This window comes from Octopus sinensis, linkage group LG18, assembly GCF_006345805.1.
Source record: "Octopus sinensis linkage group LG18, ASM634580v1, whole genome shotgun sequence".
NCBI classification, from domain to species: domain Eukaryota; kingdom Metazoa; phylum Mollusca; class Cephalopoda; order Octopoda; family Octopodidae; genus Octopus; species Octopus sinensis.
The window spans coordinates 30917422-30937473 of record NC_043014.1 but is presented as its reverse complement, the minus strand read 5'-3'; the positions used below and the strand labels follow the sequence as shown (position 1 = coordinate 30937473).

Here is a 20052-nt window from a genome sequence, read left to right as displayed (position 1 = left end):
TATATATATACATACACACAAATGTGTGTGTGTGATGTATATATGTATATATATATGTTATATATATATATATATATACACACAAATGTATGTATGTATATATAGGAGAAAAAATTCTGAGGGCAGAATCATTTGACTAAAAATTCTTCAAAGTGGTGCCCCAGCATGTAAAAACAACAAGAAAAAAAATAACATCAAAGAAGTCTTGATTCTATGAGATAATGCATGATTAATTGAAAACAACGGGAACAAATAAGTGTTACATTTAACTGAGTAACATGAATGTAAAACGGTTAAGTTACCAGGCTGGTCCTCAACCATTTAGGAGATCAAAGAAGTTCCAACACAGATTGTAATTCCGTATTTTCTGTTGGCATGGAAAGACCAATATCTTGTGAGTGGAATCTAGTAGTTGGAAACTATGAAGACACCACTTTGCATGCATGTGTGTGCATACATATACATGTGAATATATATATGTGTGTGTGTGTGTGTGTGTGTGTGTGTGTGTGTGTGTGTGTATCATCATCATCATCATCTAACGTCCGCTTTCCATTCTAGTATGGGTTGGATGAATTGACTGAGGACTAGCGAAGCAGATGGCTGCACCAGACTCCAATCTTGATCTGGTAGAGTTTCTACAGCTAGATGCCCTTCCTAATGTCAACCACTCTGAGAGTGTAGTGGGTGCTTTTACGTGCCACCGACACAAGGGCCAGTCAGGCAGTACTAGCAATAGTCACACTCCAATGGTGTTTTTTACATGCCACCTGCACAGGAGCAAGTCCAGCGGCACTGGCAACAACCTCGCCCGAATGATTTTTCACGTACTGCCAGCACAAGTGCCAGTAAGGCGACGCTGTTAATGATCTCACTCAAATAGTGCTTTTTACACGCTACTGGCTGCTCTGGCAATGATCACACGCTCCACTAGCACAGATGCCAGTCATCGAATTATATATATATATATATATATATATATATATATATATGCATATGTATGTATGTATACATATGTGTATATGATGTATGTATATATGTATATGATGTATGTATATATATATATGTATGTATGTATGTATGTACGTACGTATGTATATATATATGTATGTATGTATATATATGTATGTATGTATGTATATATATATATAATGTATATATATATATATATATAATGTATGTATGTATATTATCATCATCATCATTTAACATCCGTTTTCCATGCTAGCATGGGTTGGATGGTTCGACCGGGGTCTGAGAAGCCAGGAGGCTGCACCAGGCTCCAGTCTGATCTGGCAGTGTTTCTACAGCTGGATGCCCTTCCTAACGCCAACCACTCCATGAGTGTAGTGGGTGCTCTTTACGTGCCAGGTGGGGCTGGCAACGGCCACGATCGGTTGGCGCTTTTTACGTGCCATCGGCACGGAAGCCAGTCAAGATGGCACTGGCAAGTCAAGGTGGTGATAAAAGGTATGTATATGTATATATATATATATATATGTGTGTGTGTATGTGTATATATATGTGTGTATATATATATGTATGTGTATATATATGTGTGTGTATATATGTATGTGTGTGTATATATATATATATATATACCTATATATATATAGACATACATATATATATATATATATAGAAAGAGAGAGAGAGAGAGACATATATATATATCCGCCATGTTGATTCGTTAGCTACTGCACGCATTTTTTTTCTCTCCTTCTTTCTGTGTTTTTCTCTCTCTGTGTATCTTTCTGTTGAAGAGCGTAGGCTCGAAACGTTAAAGACTTGTTTTATTTATATTTCCTGAGCGCCATACTAATACAATTGTTCGTTTGTTTTCCACCTGCCTTCGTCTTTTGTTTATTTTCATAAAGCTTCCCGTTATATATATATATATATATATATTGTAGTTTTAAATTTCTTATAATAAACTTAGATAAACTTAGATATGTTTCGACCAAAGATTGGTCCAGGCCATGTCTAACTTAATAGCATAACTTAGTTATTGTCTTTTTAAATTGATATTTGCCATTGATAAATATATTTATAGTATTTATTCGATACTATATAACTTCGAATTGATTATTTCTATAAGTATTTTAAATAAGATTTCCGAAAGTTCGTTTAAGTTTGTTTGTTTGTATTTTTGAATTTAGATATTTCATCTTTAAATATGAAATATTAATTTATTAGTACTTTATTATATGTGCATATATATTTATTTATAGAGATTATTTTAGATCTTAATTATAATATTCATATACATTTATATATATATCCATTGATAATATTTTTTATATAATAGTCATTTTTTTAAAAATGTTTATGTAATTAAATATAGACTATTACTGACATTAGATTATAGGTGGGTTTCTTACCTTAAAAATTAAAATTAATATTTAACATTATAATCGATTTTGATATAATCATAATTATTAAGTTTTAAGTTTCTAGTTTGATAGTAGAGTTTATTATAAGTGAAATTATTATATTATTTATATCTTAAAAATATTGTTTAAATATTTCTGATTATTTTTTAAATATTTCAATTAACCTGAAGATTGACTGTAACCATAACTCGAATTATTAACTGAATTTAAATTATTGTTATTCGAATTGGTACAGCCATGAAACGATCGTAGTGTTTTACTCTTTATCTTTTATTTAACTTTTAATACTTTTGATATTTATATAAAAAATAAATAAATAAATAAATAAAAAATTAATTAATTAATTAATTAATTAATAAACAAAATAATATATAAATATAAAAATATACATACATATATATATATATATATATATTTGTATATATATATTTAAAATTTATAAGTTTAAATTATTTTAATTTTTAACTTTTATATTTTTAAATTAATTTTATGTATTGGCTTATGTTTTTCACTGTTTGATTTGCCTAATAGTGGTTTTATCTCTAATTTAATATATATATATATATATATATATATATATATATATAGAGAGAGAGAGAGAGAGAGAGAGAGAGAGAGAGAGAGACACACATATATACAAACTGTTTAACACGCATTTTAGCAGCTCAAACCTCTGCTGGTATTTTGAATATTACACATTGTAGAAACATGAAACTAGGCCCACTGAAAGATCCTAGGTAGGTATATATACAGTGATCATGCCAATCGCACTGATAAGCCACATTACAAAGCTATGTTGAGTCATTCATTTTGAAATGCTTTGAACTGTCATGCTTTTTTGCAAGTGTACAGAAATTCCCCTGAAACGTCTGACAGCTACAGATAAGATGCAGATTTTTCCAGGTCTCACAGAAGGCTTATCTGTGGGAGAATTAGCTTAAGAGCTTGGTAGGGATATAAGAAAATTGAATGCATATATTGAAAACCACATCACAAAAACCAAGGCAAGATAAAGGTATGAGAAGAAGTGTATCCAAAAAATAGGTACACAAGTAAGAATTGACCTTGGTAGCAGAAGTGCTGCTATATTTTAAAATGTTGGGGTTGCTCCTTTTTCCAGAAGCACCCAGTTTAGGATCCCTAAAGAGACAGCCAGAAGTGTTAAGTGCATCGCCAGACCCATCCTAAGCAAAAACCACAAAGAAGTGTACTGACTGGGCATGGAAGTACATGAAGATCAACTTCCAAGATGTCCTCTTCATGGATGAAGCCAGAACTATTCTGGATGGTCCCAATGGATGGACCAAAGTTTGGGTATCCCTTGGAGCTTATCGCATTCAATGTCAACAAAGAGGTGGTGGTGTCATGTTTTGGACAGAAATCATAAGAAATGAACTTGTTGGGCCTTTCTGAGTGCCAGAAGGTGTCAAACTCACCAGCAACTCCTACCCCCCATTTCTGGAGGACCATTTGTTGATGTGCCTATGTCTCTGTAACTTAGCAGTTCAGCAAAAGAAACCGATCAAATAAGTACTAGGCTTACAAAGAATAATTCCTGGGGTCGATTTGTTCGACTACAGGTGATGCTCCAGCATGGCTGCAGTGAAATAACTGAAACAAGTAAAAGAATAAAAGAATACACACACACACACAATAATCCCTTGGCTATCACAGCTGTTACGTTCCAAACCCACTGCAATAGGTGAAAATTCACGACATAGAAACAGTACTGTACTGTATATTCTTTTTTCTTATTTTTATAATTTGTATATATTTATTTTATTACAAATGCAAAACAACACAATGGAGGAATCAATGTAAGCTTAAATAATAAACCGCAATAACTGAACCACAATATGGCGAGGAGTTACTGTATACATACATATATATATTTATACACACACACACATATATACATTGGCAACAGGAAGGGCATCTGGTTGTAAAAACTTGCCACATGAATAATGCTACATATTACACACACACACACACATAAGGTGCATGGCCAAGTAATCAGGGTACTATACTCATGATCTTGCAATCATGCTTTTAATTTCCAGACGGTGCTGCATTGTGCTCTTAAGCAAAACATTTCATTTCATGTTGCTCCAGTCTACTCAGCTGTAAATAGGCAACCCTGCAACAGACTGGCATTCCATTCAAGAGGAGTGTTGGCCTGCTCCACCTGGCCAGTCTGGTTAATAGCAATACACACACACACACACAAATCATCAGGTTTATGTAGTGACAGTCATGTTTCACAATTGACAACTGTAGCAAAATTTATCTTTTAAATACCCTCCGATGGGCTCCAGCAGGCTGAATCATATGAACTGTAATTTGACCAATAACTAAGTAGCTTATATGTCATGGTTTGGTGACAACTAAGTTCTAACTATATTTTGACAACTAAGTATGTGGCAGAGATGTCACAGTTTCGTGAATGTGCCAATTTGGTTAGTATTTATCCCAATTTTTTCAAGAAAATATTTTTGTCAATTGGTGTGCAGCTTAGATGTCATGGTTTGGTGGGCACCTCAACACACACACACACACACACACACACACACACACACACACACACACACACACACACACACACACACGAACATATATGTTGTTTACAACTTTCCAAAATATAGCCAAACAATCGTTCCTTTAGGTGTGGTCAAAGTAAAAAATCCTTGATGTACCCACCAAACGGTGACATCTAAGCCACACACCAATTGACTAAAATATCTTGTTGAAAAAAGCGGGATAAATACTAGCCAAACTGTCGCTTTCACCAGACTGTGAAATCTAAGCCACACACTGATTAATCAAAATACAGTTTAGAACTTAGTTGGCACAGTCACCAAATTGTGAAATTTTATGTTGTATACTGATTGGTTAAAATACAGTTCATAAGATTCAGTCTGCTGGAGCCCATCACCCATCAGAGGATATTTAAAGGACAAATCTAACCATTTCATGACAGTTGTCAGTTGTGGATCATGACTGTCACTACATAAACCTGATGACTGCAAAACGCATGAAAGTCCTAGATTGTTTCAATATTGTAAAAATTGTAAATTAATGTGAAAATCATACTTGGTTGGAATTTCATTGATTAATATATAGAGGGAGAGGAGGGAATGATAGAGGAAGAGGAACGAGACAGATATTGAAAGAGTGAATCTGCTCCTATTCAAAGCTTGACCACTTCTTGTTAGCTGTACTTTTTCATGCATGAGCATGAGAGTGACTTTAAAGTTCCATGAATTGTTTGAAATTTGCATTCAAACAGAGCAAATATGTCTCTCTGAAATTGACACATTTTTGTTTGTATTGTTTGCTTTATGGATATTTAAATGCCTTTCTAGAGTAGCTAAGTCTTACAAGTATTACAAATGTGGCACAAGCATTAATGCTGGAATGATCTTTGTATCATTTGGGCCAACTATAGGAAAACATAATCTGAGATGTGAAGTTAAGCCAGCCTTCGAAAGCCTTGTCTTACCACACATTGAGCAACTAAAGGACAACACTATTTCCATGGTTATCAGACTGATATTTTTCCACGGTTCTCTTAATTTCTGCATACTGTTGTTTGCTTTCTTAAAAACCTTTTACCCCAGACCAGATTATTTTTCACCATTTATTTCTGCTAAGAGTAATAGTTTCAATATCTTGTACAGCATATTCAACTCTATACATGCATATACACAAACACAAGAATGTATATATTATCGCCATTATCATTTAATGTCTGTTTTCTCTGCTAACATGGACTGAATTGTTCAGCAGGGACTGTCCCGCCAGAGGACAGCACCGAACTCCAATGTCTGTTTGGCATGGTTTCTACATTTGGATACTTTTGTAACCTCAACCACTTTACAGAGTGTACTTAGTGTTTTTCCATGGCACCAGCACTAGTGAGGTCACCAAGTAACTGGCAACTGAAATGAGGGATTATATATATATATATATATATATATATATATACATGCAAGTTTTGAAAGATTGGAAGAATGGGGACAGTAGAGAACTACACCATGTAACTAGAAGAGAGACTAAGAGGCAGGTCTATTTAGTAAGGCAGTAAGTAAAACAAAGATGTTTGCCAATGTTCTACATTATGAAGATCAGAGACATGAGTTGCATCCAGATTGCAAAGCAGTATATCAAGAAAATCAAGATGTTGTCAGAGTGAAGTGCATATGGAAGGAAAATGATACACTTCCACTGAGTGATTCTGAAAAGAAAGAGGCATGAAAGGTACCTTATAAAAGGCAACTAAATGTGTAGAATGAATGGGAGAAACAAAGTCTTCCAAGTATGAATCCAACAGAAAGACCATTCTAGTTGACTGAAGTATGATAGATAAAGCAATTAAGGATATAAAGACAGGGAAAACCCCTGGTTCATAAGGAATTACTGCTGAGCTGCTTAAAATACTTAATGGAATGGGGCACAAGCTTGTTACCTGCATAGTTAATCAAGCGGTACTGTAAAATGTCATATCCAGTGACTAATGTAGCAGTATTATTGTCAACTGTTACAGTGGTAAAGGAGATGCCTTAGAGAGGAGTAATTACAGAGGTATCAAATTGTGGGAGCAGGTCATAAAAACTACAGAAAGTGTGGAAAGACTTATGGCATTAGAGCACAATGCTGTTGTTGAACTCATTGGATCCCATCAAACCATCCAACCCATGCCAGCATGGAACATGGCCATTAAATGGTGATGATGGTGATATTCTTTGATCATTGTGAGAGATATGTTGTAACATGACTATACAGGTACACAGGGAGCTCCTGGGAAGGAAGGGGTGGATGAAAGCTAGAGAACCAGCAGTAAAGTAACCCCGTTTCCAAACTTAAAAAAGGCATTGAAATAGTGTTTTTAGTTTATCTCTTATTATTCTGAGCTTTAACAGTGGCAAGTTGAGTTTTGCCTACAGGCAAGTTGTTCAAAGTAGCAAAAAATTGACTTGATCATTAATCTCCTAGCCCTACTCTATTAAATGCAAATAAATGACACTGTTTCATTAAACTCACAACCACAGTGGAAAGACATATCACATTTTAAAAACTCCTTTATGATACTGTTGCTGTTGTTTGATGTCAGTACTGCAAAAGTAAATCTATGGTGGATAATCCTGTCCTTTGTATACCTTAGACTACATGATCCAATGTGTCCTTACATATTAAAGATAGTAGGGTGTGATTTGGTTGCTATATCTAACAGGTTGAGAGACTCAGTGATTATCTTGCAGTAATTTTGTGAGAGAAGGAAAGACAGAAACAGGAGTAGAAAAAGAATGGGGAAAGAAGGATGATAACATCTGCTGCAGCTGTAGCACTGTTGTTACACCAGAGGCCATCATAAGCTGGTATAAAATTAGTTAATAAAGATAGAGCAACTAAGATCCTAGAATATCACAAGTTGAACTCCTACAAAAGTTGCAGTATAGGGTAAAGCATAGTTTTACATTTGACAAAAAGGTGAGTATTTCACCTGACAAAAAGGTGAGTATTTCACCTAGTCAGTCAGGATTTGTACAGATATTGCTGAAATATAGAAGGGAAACTGAAATGCAAAAGAAAATATTGAGTAAACATTAAGACACTGGAATCTAAAGAGAGAATAGTGAAACGTAAGAGAGGGGACAGTAAAATGTGAGAGAAAGGACAGTGAAGCATGTGAGGAAAGACTGTAAAAGGTAAGAGAATGAACAGTGAAATATAAGCTAGAGAAAACAGTTAATTGTACATGGGAGAGATAGGACAGTTAAATATACATGAGAGAGAGAGAGAGGACAGTTAAATGTACATGGGAGAGAAAATATGTGTGTGTGTGTGTGTGTGTGGTGTGTGTGTGTGTGAGAGAGAGAGAGAGAGAGAGAGAGAGAGAGAGAGAGAGAGAGAGAGAGAGTGACATAAAAGATAGACAGTGAATTGTAGAGACAAAACAAACCAATTAAAGTATCAAATGAAGTGTGACTTACCAAGTTCCACTGGATACGTCTGTGTATTGACATCCAAGATAAGATACATCTTGAAAGATTCAGATTCACAGAATAAGCGGCTGACTGTAAAAGAGAAATAGAATAAAATTGTGAGATATGCTAAGGATTGAGATAGATTGGTTAAGGAATCTTAATTAATAAATGCCAATTTAAACACAAGCCTCTGTGTGACCATTTGGGCTGCTACAAATTGCAGTCAAATATTCTTTAAATTATATTCTACCATCTAAAAATGGAATAACATATTATATAAATACGAATTGAATGATTATAGTCATGGTTGGAATGCTTTTAAACATTTAGTTTAATACTTGGTCACTGGGTGCCTTTAAGAAAGTTTAATCTGCTTCAACTGTTCAGAGCAGATCATTAATTTGCATTTTGCAGATGTTTATCTGTTGATGTTATAACCAAATATTAACCACATCAATCTCACAAGTCCAGGCAGACCTGATATGGCAATGGGCTCTGATTTCTACCACTGACTAAATTATTTTGATTTTATTAAAGAAACAACAGTGTAACCTACATGCACACCAAAATTACCTTAACATGGCCAATATGTGGAAAGTTATAACCACACACACAAACACACACACATATATTCCTCAATGCATTTCAGCCCAAAGGCTGCGTCCATGGTGCGACAGTGCTGTCAGAATCTTTTCAATAGCCATTTTTATGTGATTGGCTTTTGGTGATAGGGTGAGTTTGATAGTGCTGCTCTTGTTTAAGTTTCTTGCTGTGATGTATGTTCATTTGGAATCTTGGAGAACAAAAGATCAAGGTGCTTCTTGAAAACATCTATCCTTCACTCCATGTAGTTCTCTCAGGTATTTTGGCATGATATTAAATAGCTGTGGGCCTTTAAACCTCAAGCTATTGCAGTACCTAGTTCTTACTCTAGACAAACTGGCTGGGATCTTTGGAATAACGTAGTGATATCCTGTTATGGGGTTGGAATAACTCTAGATCCCAAAGTTTGATGCCAGTTCCTCTAGGATCTTCCTTATGTATAACCACTACATAACTCGCTTGTTTTCACGCCAAGGAGTCAAAATTCTTTTAGTTTCTCCAGTAGCTCACTCTTTGACTAATGCAATCTTCTTGTTGTAGCACAGCTGAACTACCTCAAGTTCCACTATTAAATTGACAAAGGAGTGATTATGGTTGAGAGAAAAAGTCCAGATGGCTGAGGACAAATATCTTCCATAGAACATATATATCTACTACAAATGTGGGGAATTCTGTCTATGGATGTGTTTGTGAAGTTGTTAACTAACTCCTCCTACATCATTTTATCAATTTTGATGAAACTTGACCAGTGAGTAGAACTCATCTCTGGAAACCTCATAGCAAACTCAGATTGTTGAAAAAAATCGATAATAGGGCCCCTGGAAGAGATCCTTATATATATCTAATATATTTTATTTTAAGAACCCAGGGAAATAACCCATTCGCCCCTAGAAGGAATCCTTATACATAGCCAAGGGAAATAAACTATTCATATTCCTAAATTATTTGGTAAAAATGAAATTCAGTATGCTTATTTCTTAGTATTTGAACTGTTAGTTATTTTTGCAATTTACGCAGTACAAGCCTTAAACAAGTAAATAGTATTTTCCTAAACAATAGGAAAGTCACTAACCAAAATAAGAATACTGAACTGTCTTACACAGGATCTTACAATAAAGCCTACTTTATTTGAATTCTTACTATCAGGTAAGTAATTTCATATTATTATATAACTGACTTCACAATTTGGGTATTCATAACTTATTGGGAATTCCTAAAAACAAAACCCTGTGTAAGACAGTTCAGTATTCTATGTAAAAGCACAAAAACTGTTTTAAGGGCTACATACTTTGCATCGTTGTTATTGGATTAGTGAAACAATTATGAGAACAGAACCAAGGGATAAGCCTCACTTTCCCATACACACACACACAGGTGAGCACATAAGTGCAAAACAAGTTAGAACAAATAGTATTTGAATACCAAAGGCAGAGTAGTATGGTTTTATTAAAGCTGCAAGTTTTCATCACAACTGTCCAATGAATGGGAATGTGAAACTCTGAGGAACAGTTTTTGTGATGATTTAGCAGCTTTAATAAAAGTATATATATATATGTGCGCGTGTAATATACACACATATAACAAAGATTGTATAAAATGATAAAGGTTATGCCTTCAGGAAAGTCTTTTTATGTCAACATCTGTTATTCCATTTTACATCAGAAAAAAGGAATATTAAAAATATTTTAATTCTTTCACTTGTTTCAGTCATTTGACTGCGGCCATGCCGGAGCACTGCCTTTAATCGAATCAAATCGATCCCAGGACTTATTCTTTGTAAGCCTAGTACTTATTCTATCGGTCTCTTTTGCTGAACCACTAAGTTACAGGGACCTAAACACACCAGCATCGGTTGTCAAGCAATGTTGGGGAGACAAACACAGATACACAAACATACAAACTCACATATATATATATATATATATATATACAACGGGCTTCTTTCAGTTTCCGTCTACCAAATCCACTCACAAGGCTTTGGTCGACCCGAGGCTATAGTAGAAGACACTTGCCCAAAGTGCCATGCAGTGGGACTGAACCCGGAACCATGTGGTTGGTAAGCAAGTTACTTACCACACAGCCACTCCAGCTATGAAATTTTTAAAAACTTCATTGAAAACACTCCAGTGCAATAAAATAGACTTCAGATCATAATGAGAATGTAACTATACCTAATATTTACACTGCACTGCACCCTGTAGTAGAAACAGCTGTAAGATGATGAAATTCATTGCATAATTTTGTTCCTTTGTCATTAGTTTAATTTCATGTAATGCTCTGTACCCAGCTAATGCTTTACTGTAAGACATATGTAAATTGAGCTCTAGCACCAGTTTATTAGTATTGCTAGGCCCAAGTGGAACCAATATATATAATCTCAGTTTGTGTCTACCAAATCCACTCATAAAGTTTTGGTCAGACCAAGGCTATAGTAGAAGGCATTTGCCCATGGTGCTATGTAGTGTGATTGACCGTGGAACCATGTGGTTGAGAAGCAAACTTCTCACCACACGGCCATGCCTATACCCTTTATATACAGATACAAAACGTTTTACAAAGATATCTTACAACGGCTAAAACCATTTACTAAAATATATCAAGTTTGTCACAGAAAGTTAATACTACATTCCTTATCTTAGTCAAACTCCAAACTATCAAGGTTACTTGCAGTTCTTGGCTGAACAATGAAAATAAAATAAAATAAATAAATGCACAAACATATCAACATATAGCTGTTCCAGTTACAAAAAGCTGATGCATAAATTTTGGATATCTGTGAGTGTGAGAGAGAGAAAAAGAAAGAGGGAGAGAAAGAGTGTCTGTAACAATAAATTTAATTAAGCGAAGAATGAAAGAATTTTCATTTTTGGAGAATATATAGTATACTCATCAATTTTCTCAAATATGAAAGGAGAAGCAGACAAAGAGAGAATGATATATAGAAAGAGAAAGAGAGTGGGAAAGACAACCAGAGAGGGACAGACAGACACATAGACAGAGGTAGACAGGCAGGGAATATGTGAAAGAGAGACGCAGTGTAATACATAAATGTGTACATTCTTACCTACACTAAACTGACTTTGCAAACAGGTAAAAACCTCAAAACAATATATCAGATGTAACCTGACATTTATATGGTAATGAAATGATGTGCTCCTATCTATATACAAATGAAAATATTTAGAGGGGTGTGTGTTCATAAGAGAGAGACAGATAGACAGACAGACAGACAGTCACAGAGACAGAGAGAGAAATACCTAGATATGCTGAGTAATATATATATACAAATCTTCAAATATATAAGACTGTATGTAGGTATATTTTGCATGTGTATAAGTACACGTTTGTGTGTATATATTTCTGTCTGCACAGACACATATACCTCACTCTCTTTCTCTGTATACACACACACAAATACACAAACATGCACATAAACATGTGTGTGTGTGTGTGTGTGTGTGTGTGTGTGTGTGTGTGTGCATGCCTTCAGTATATGTACAGAAGAATATGTGAACAAATGAGCAGTGGCTGCACATACCATAACATAACACAAAAACATCTTAATATTTAAAAAAAATTAACTAACATTCTGCAGCATACACACACTAGTACACAACATTCTTACATAACTCCACTATCTATAGACTACACAACATTCCTACATAACCACACTCTGACCTATAGATCACATAATATTCCTATATAACCAGGCTGCATGTATACATCACACAACATTCCTATATAATAGCACTGCATCTACAAACCACACAACACTGCTACACTGTAACTGACTCCATATAACACAACATACCCACTTAATCAACTGCGTAACAAACTGAAGGAGTCTCTATACAACTGCATTACACCCCACCTCCATCAATTTGAATAGAATATTAGAGACCATGTCTAATAAAGATCAGATGATCAGTTTCAAAAGGGCTGACCAAGGACTAAGCAACAACTGCACAATAATATGTACAATGTAAATACTGAACAGCTGGAAGCAGTGTGTGTGTGTGTGTGTGTGTGTGTGTGTGTGCATGCGCACAATATATACAAAAATGTTGTTGACAATGACTTTGAAGTTTTGGCCAGCTAAGCTATCACTGGCCAAAACTTCAACAATATTTTTGTTTAGAAATAAATTTGTACTCTACAAAAGCATAGAGTAACCTATCAGATTAATGTAAAATTGTTTTTATTATAACTCAACATGAAAACAAACATTTACACACACACACACACACGCACACACACACACGCACACACACATAATGCTGGGTCAGTGGTTAATTCTAAGTATTTGATTAGCTCAGTAGATATAATTTGAACAACCAGACCAATCAGTCAATCAGTATCATAAATCTATTTTCAAGTATGAACTGAAATATGTTCTTTTTGGTAGCTTGACCTTTTAGAAACAGCAGCTAAATCTCCTTCAAGTCAAACCCTACCATCTTAAAAAGAAGTACACAGATAATGGTGGTGCCTCAGCATGGCCACAGTTCTTGAACTGAAACTAGTTAGAGACATGATGCATTCTAAAACCCTTGAAAAAAAATATTGGGATGGCCATGGTTGGAATGCTTTTGATTTTAGGTCTGAAGTATTAAGATTAACTAGGGGCTGCAAACATGGCCTGCACCTAATCAACTGCACCACAAATAACAGAGAAGATATGGATAATCATAGGGAGTATCACAAGATATTTTGTTCAACTCTACTTATTCTGCAATTGTCTGTTCATATGCAGAGAGAAGGGGTTGGAGGAAGAGATCAGAAATGAGGAGTGAGAATGCAAAGAATGCTAGTTATTGACCAATCCAGCTTGCTCATGATCAAATGTCTTGCCTCAAAGTTTATTACAGCCAAGAAGAAAAAGACAAAAATTACCAAAAAATAACAAAATAAAATAAAATAAGAAAGAAACAAAAGTCTCATCAAGTTGGAAGATAGTGAAATTTTAATTATCAACCTTATGCGAATGAATTGATAGAGCAGACCTCTACAAGATACTGTTTTTGTTTTTTCATGTTCTTCTCCAACACTACCCACTTGGCAAATTGGAAAAATATATTGTTAAAATAGGACTTGGCATTATTTCAATTGTGTAAACTAGACATTTCACCACTCTCCCAACACATAAACCAGCACCACCGCCCCGCCCCCTGTACCATACCCCCAACACCATTAGCCTCTCCCTCACACACATCTTCAACCCTGCTACCTAAATTCATCTTTTGCCTTAAGCATACACTTACTCTAATTTCCGCCTTTATAGACATTTTCAAAGAATGTGTTTTAAAAATAAATTTTTCTAATCACAATGTTTATTTGTAGTTGGTTTGTGTTTTTTTTTTTTATAATTTTTAATGTTCTTCTTATTTAAAAAATTTTTTGTTCCATAAGTATATTTTAATTTTATTTTTTCACTACTGGAATGTCTTCAGAAAATGTTTTGTAATACTAGAGCATGTTTTTATTTTTGTCTTTGTTTTTTAAAGCTTTATTATTACTGTTGTTGTTGGTTGTCTCTGGATTCTATAATAAAATATTAAGTACGCTTAAGGTATTTCTTCCACCCTGCACCAGAAATATTTCTCATAGGAATGTGGTGTTAGGGTCGACCACTTCAGTTTGCAGGTCTTACAGTTTTATTTCATATTTCCTGATTTACGTAACTCAGAGTTGTGAAGTCAAATAAAAATTTTCAGCAATTTATTCTGAAGCTAGATCAAAATGTTTGCTGCACAGCAGCTGAGCAAGGCTAACATCCTGAGAATAATAACAAATGGGGAGTTTAAAAACCATACTTTCAGGAATTGCATTGAGCATATTGTGATATTCGAGAAACACTCGAGCATAAAACACACCTGCTGTATCAAGTAATTAATGGCTGTAAGGAAGCTGTTTGCCAGAAATAACAGTGAATTGGCAGAGTCGTTACAGTAGAGAACAAAATACTTCATGGTATCTATTTTGGTCTTTCTGTGTTCCAAGTTCAAATCCAACTGCAGTCAATTTTTCTTTTCATCCTTTCAAAGTTGATAAAATAAAGTGCCCATCCAGGTTGAAAGGTAAACAGAATTGTTAGAACACTGGACAAGATGCTCTGCATTATTTATGCTGGCTCTTTGCACCTTGAATTTTGCATGGTAGACTTAATCCCAGATGGGGGGAGGAGGATCAGAAATGAAGAGAGAGAGAATGCAAAGAATGTTAGTTATTGACCAATCCAGCTTGCTCATGATCAAATGTTTTACCTCAAAATTTATTATAGCCAGAAGAAAAAAGACAAAAATTACCAAGAAAATAAAATAACAAAAAATAAATAATTTAACAGCAATAATGAAACAGTTTGCCAAGAATAACAGTGAATTGGCAGAGTCATTAAAGCACAAAACAAAATACATTATGTAATTTGTTTCAGGTTTTCTGCATTCCAAGTTCAAATCCAACTGCATAATATTTGTTTTCATTCTTTCAGAATCAATAAAATAAAATGCCAATCCAGGTAGATAGATTGGTGGAATTGTTAAAGCACTGGACAAGATACCATACAGTATTTATGCTGGTTCTTTGCACCTTGAATTTTGAGTGGTAGATTTAATTCCATCACCTCATTTAAACCCACCAGCTGGTCCTTGAGTGCCTTTAGCAGAGTTCACTCTCTTGAAAGCATTTGAACCAGGTCTTCTGGCTGAAGATTGTTCTTTTGTCTTTATCCCATCAGTCTCAAATGCCCTGTAAATATATGTGGCCATAAGCAATGGTCCTTCTAAGCTATGTACTTGTGTGCATATACTCATTTTACAACTAAGAAAGGCAAAAAATGTGTGCACACAAAGTTTGCAAGATGAAATCAGATTAATTGAAGAAATCTGAGCAATGATTTCTTGCATGAATGCGCACACACTTTATAAAGAAAGACAAAATATGTATGCAGTACAAATTTCTGTGCACACCCACAGTAAAAATGTAGAAGAAGCATTTTAATGAGTGCTATATTTTCTTCTCTCAATGAGCACTTAAAAATATGAAAACAACTGCACTTAGTTGTTTGTCTGATGCCTGTTTAATAAGGATTTATCTGGAGCATACCCAACAATATTAGAATATATTATTGGCATTACTGGAAAAAAGCTCTCTGTGTTCCCTTCACATTCCTAGCACTAACTTCTGTTAATTCTGTTTCTTTAAAATATTAATTTAACTCAGTGGTTCTCAACTGGGGTCCATATAAGATTTTTGTAGGTCCAAGCAAGCAAAGTAATAAATTGAAGATCTACGATAGTATTTTAGGGGATCCATGAATAACTTTTATATTAGATGTGTTTGTGTTTTACATAGTTCAACATGTTTTTATCCACTGGAACATGTTCTCTCAGTGAGTGCTATTGCAAACCTACACAAGTGAACAGGTGAAAAACAAAATCTGCATTTGTAAAAAAGTGTCTATAAAACTATTTTTAAACATCGAATGTCTATGGGGTCCACCAGAGTAAAACAAAGGTGTCCATAGGCTAATAAATGGTTGAAAACCCCTGATTTAACTGTTAAGCCTTTTCTTTTTGCTTTTTAATTGTATTTGGTGAACCACAGAGGCTATGGGCTACAGAATGGACCAATCACTGATTTATGACTTTATGACATGTATAATGATTATGATATGGGATTGTCTGTGCCACTCAAGCAAAACAAACAACCATGGTATATTTGTATACAAAAGCACCCTTCCCCCCAATAATCTTCTTGGCAATCTTTTGCTGCAAGCTACACATACACAAATCATGATGAATATGTGTAGCAAACTATAATTGTCAAGCAACATCAGTACAACACAGTGTGACAAAATGGGACCTTTCGGTTACATGTATGCTTCATTTGACACACATCTCCAACTTCCATTCATCTAATTTCACTTACAAAACTTGGATTGACCCAAAGGTAACATAAAAGACATTCGACCAAAATACCATGCAGTGGGATTAAATCTAAGAACAATTAATTAAAAAGTGAATTTCTTATGCCTGCAACCCCCCACGCACACACACACACATGTGCACTTGTATGGATCATATAGAATTTGTTGAGGACAATTTTCTATAGGTGGATGCTCTTCCTGTTACCAACCCACACCTGTTTCCCAGCAGGACAATATTTTCCCATGACCAGACATGTTTTTAAAGAAGATTGGAAATGACTTCCATATCTTGTATGGCAACATCACTCATTTGTAACCATCATGCAAGTCAAGTCAAGAAATGAGTGAGGGAGGGAGTGATCTTTTAGCTTCTATTTACAAGGCTTTAGTTGGCCTGATGATATAGTAGAAGACACTTGCCCAAGATGCAAGGCAGTATACACTATCAGGAAAGAAAAGATATATGTATATATTTCTAACAACATATACATACATAATACTAACCATTACCATTAACAAACTCAGACAATAACAAAAGAAAATAAGCACACCTCTCCATTGCTGGAATGAGTTGCATGTGGTTTTTAGGGGATACATACATGTGTGTGTGTGAGTGTGTGTGGTGCAAAAAAGACAGCTCAAAAACAAGGTGAAAAAACAAACAGAGAGTTGGTGCTAGGTTGACACTCAGAAAAGAAGGAAATGTCTTAAGTTTCAAGTATTTACTATTCTTTTTAATCGTTTTAGTCATTAGAGTGTGGCCATGTTGGGACGCCACCTTGAGGGATTTAGTTGAATAAGTTGGGCCAAATGCATATTTTTTAAAGTTTGGTACTTATTCTATCAATCTTTTTTTCCCAAACTATTAAGTTATGGGGGTGTAAACAGACCAATACATGTTGTTAAATAGTAAAACAGCTTCCACAGTTTTCGTCTATCAAATCCACTTGCAAGGTATTAGTCAGCCTGTGGCTATAGGGGAAGGCACCCACTCAGGGTGCTATGCAGTGGGATTGAACTGAAAACCACATGATTGCAAAGCAAGTTTGTTAACCACACAGCTGCATTCATGTGTGCATGTGAGACTGTACAGACTTCCATACAAGGTATTGGTCAACTTGAAGCTACGGTAGAAGAAACTTATCCAAGGTGTGGCATATGCATGCAAAGTAAACATTTTAACTTCTCAACCAAACAATAATAAAAAGATAAGACAATGAAAAGACAGTGTGTTCAATGGTTATTACCACTGCTAAAGCCTCTTTGACCCAGCTTCACAGTCACTATTCTATCACATACAGCTATCCTATATATATATATATATATATATATATATATATATATATATATGTTGTGTGATAGCATCCACAAGGATACCTCTGGTAAACCACTGCACAAATTTAAAGAGAGTTACACCACACACCTTTGTGTGTGTGTGTGTTTATATATATATATATATATATATATATATATATATGCGTATAAGAAGGGATGACAACTAAGTGGACATCCAATGTGCTAGAAGTAGATCACCTACGATCTAACCACAAAGAAAAGAATGTTCTCTAGAAAAATTCAGCAAACACCAGAACATAGGCAGGTAAGACAGATGAAAATATACAAAATAAAGAATTAATCGTAGACCGGTTTTGCCATTAATGACTTTACTTAGGTAAAATTGAAATTTACAGGAAAGCAAAAGACGAAGACAGGTGTATAAATAACAAGCAAGTGTATTTGTTTGATGCTCAGGAAAGTGAGAAAGTCTTTTACATTTCAAGCCAATGCTCTTCAACAGAAAGGAACATGAGGAAGTCTGAAGTGTAGGATATATATATATATATATATATATATATCAGTTTTTAGTCAGGATCTTATAAAGGGTGTGTAAAAGGGCTGGCACCAGAAGAGGTATCCAGTCATAAAACACTGCCTCAAAATGCCTACCAAAAATACCATCATGGAAATATGGCCATAAAATCATAAAACAATTACACACACATGTTGCCTTATAGAACAACAAATGAATGCAAAAGGCAAATGGAAACCATAATCTACCTTCACAAATATAAAATAGTGACTTAAAAATACTTTATGATGGACTTTCCCACACAGTGTTGAATGTCTGAAGAAGGGTGTTGTATTGTAAAGCATCACAGGGCAACAGTAAACAACAACATAGACTAAACATATTAGATTTGACAGAAAATCCATTCAAAATCCATGAACAAGTGAAATCTAGCAGCTTTATGCAAAAATATCCAATCAGTGAAGGATATTAAAGTAAGAATAACCTGGCAGATAATAATTCTGCTTTTACTCTTCGAGCATTGTCACCAGTGAAGGTGAACCAAGGAAGGAAACTATGTAGCCATTTGATCTGCTAGAAATAGCCACTACTTCCTTAAATTAAACCATACTGGATTTTTTTTTTTTGCATTTGGTGCAGCCTCTTGGAGACAAAGGAGAAAATAGAAGGGTAATAGATGCATCTGTACAGATTTTTTTGTCTTCCTACAGAAAATCAATGTAATGTTGTGATAAACAGCTTGTAATCTACAATCACAACAACATCAACAATAATGATAGGCTTAGAAACATGAATAAACAGGTAAACAAAACCGAATATATGCACCTATGTATCTAAATTATAAACAATAAACTAAAGTATAATCTAAAAGACATTTGTGGGTATTTTCATACATGCAATAAAGGTGACCACTGTACTTGGAGCATGAAGTAATGCCCTAATATATGTGTACAGGCCCTATTAGTACAGCTATAAATGGATGTGTAAACTCAGAGGCAAGCAGAGAAATTAATATACGTGTATGTGATCATACAGAAAATACGACTATAAACTAAAATTATAAAGATAAATTTCAACTTGTAGCTACAAGGGTGAATATGAAGAATGTAGAAAGCATACATGATATTGGTTGAAGCCGTGTGCTAAAGGTTGGGTGAATACCTTAAATTTAATGGAGATGTGTCAAATATTTACTTATAGTAGGATGGTACTGTGGTAAGTAGTCACCTACATCAAACTGTTACCTGGAACTAAATTACAAATGCTTGATACTACATATATGAACATTGGAAATGAGATAGGTTGAATTGTAGCAAAGGTGTTGGAGAGGTGAGCATT

At 34.7% G+C, this 20052-nt stretch overlaps 1 protein-coding gene across 3 annotated transcripts in view; it reads right to left on the bottom strand.

Moving 5' to 3' along the window:
• Positions 1 to 20052, bottom strand: part of LOC115221702 (DNA-directed RNA polymerases I, II, and III subunit RPABC3) — a 373348-nt gene that overhangs the window by 261821 nt on the left and 91475 nt on the right. For all 3 annotated transcript variants that reach the window (XR_005002874.1, XR_005002875.1, XM_029791906.2), the window contains exon 2: positions 8384 to 8467. Coding sequence is in view for 1 of the 3 variants with exons in the window: in XM_029791906.2 (XP_029647766.1) it covers positions 8384 to 8467 (84 nt within the window). In the remaining 2 variants the exon portion in view is untranslated. The remainder of the gene's footprint in view (positions 1 to 8383; positions 8468 to 20052) is intronic.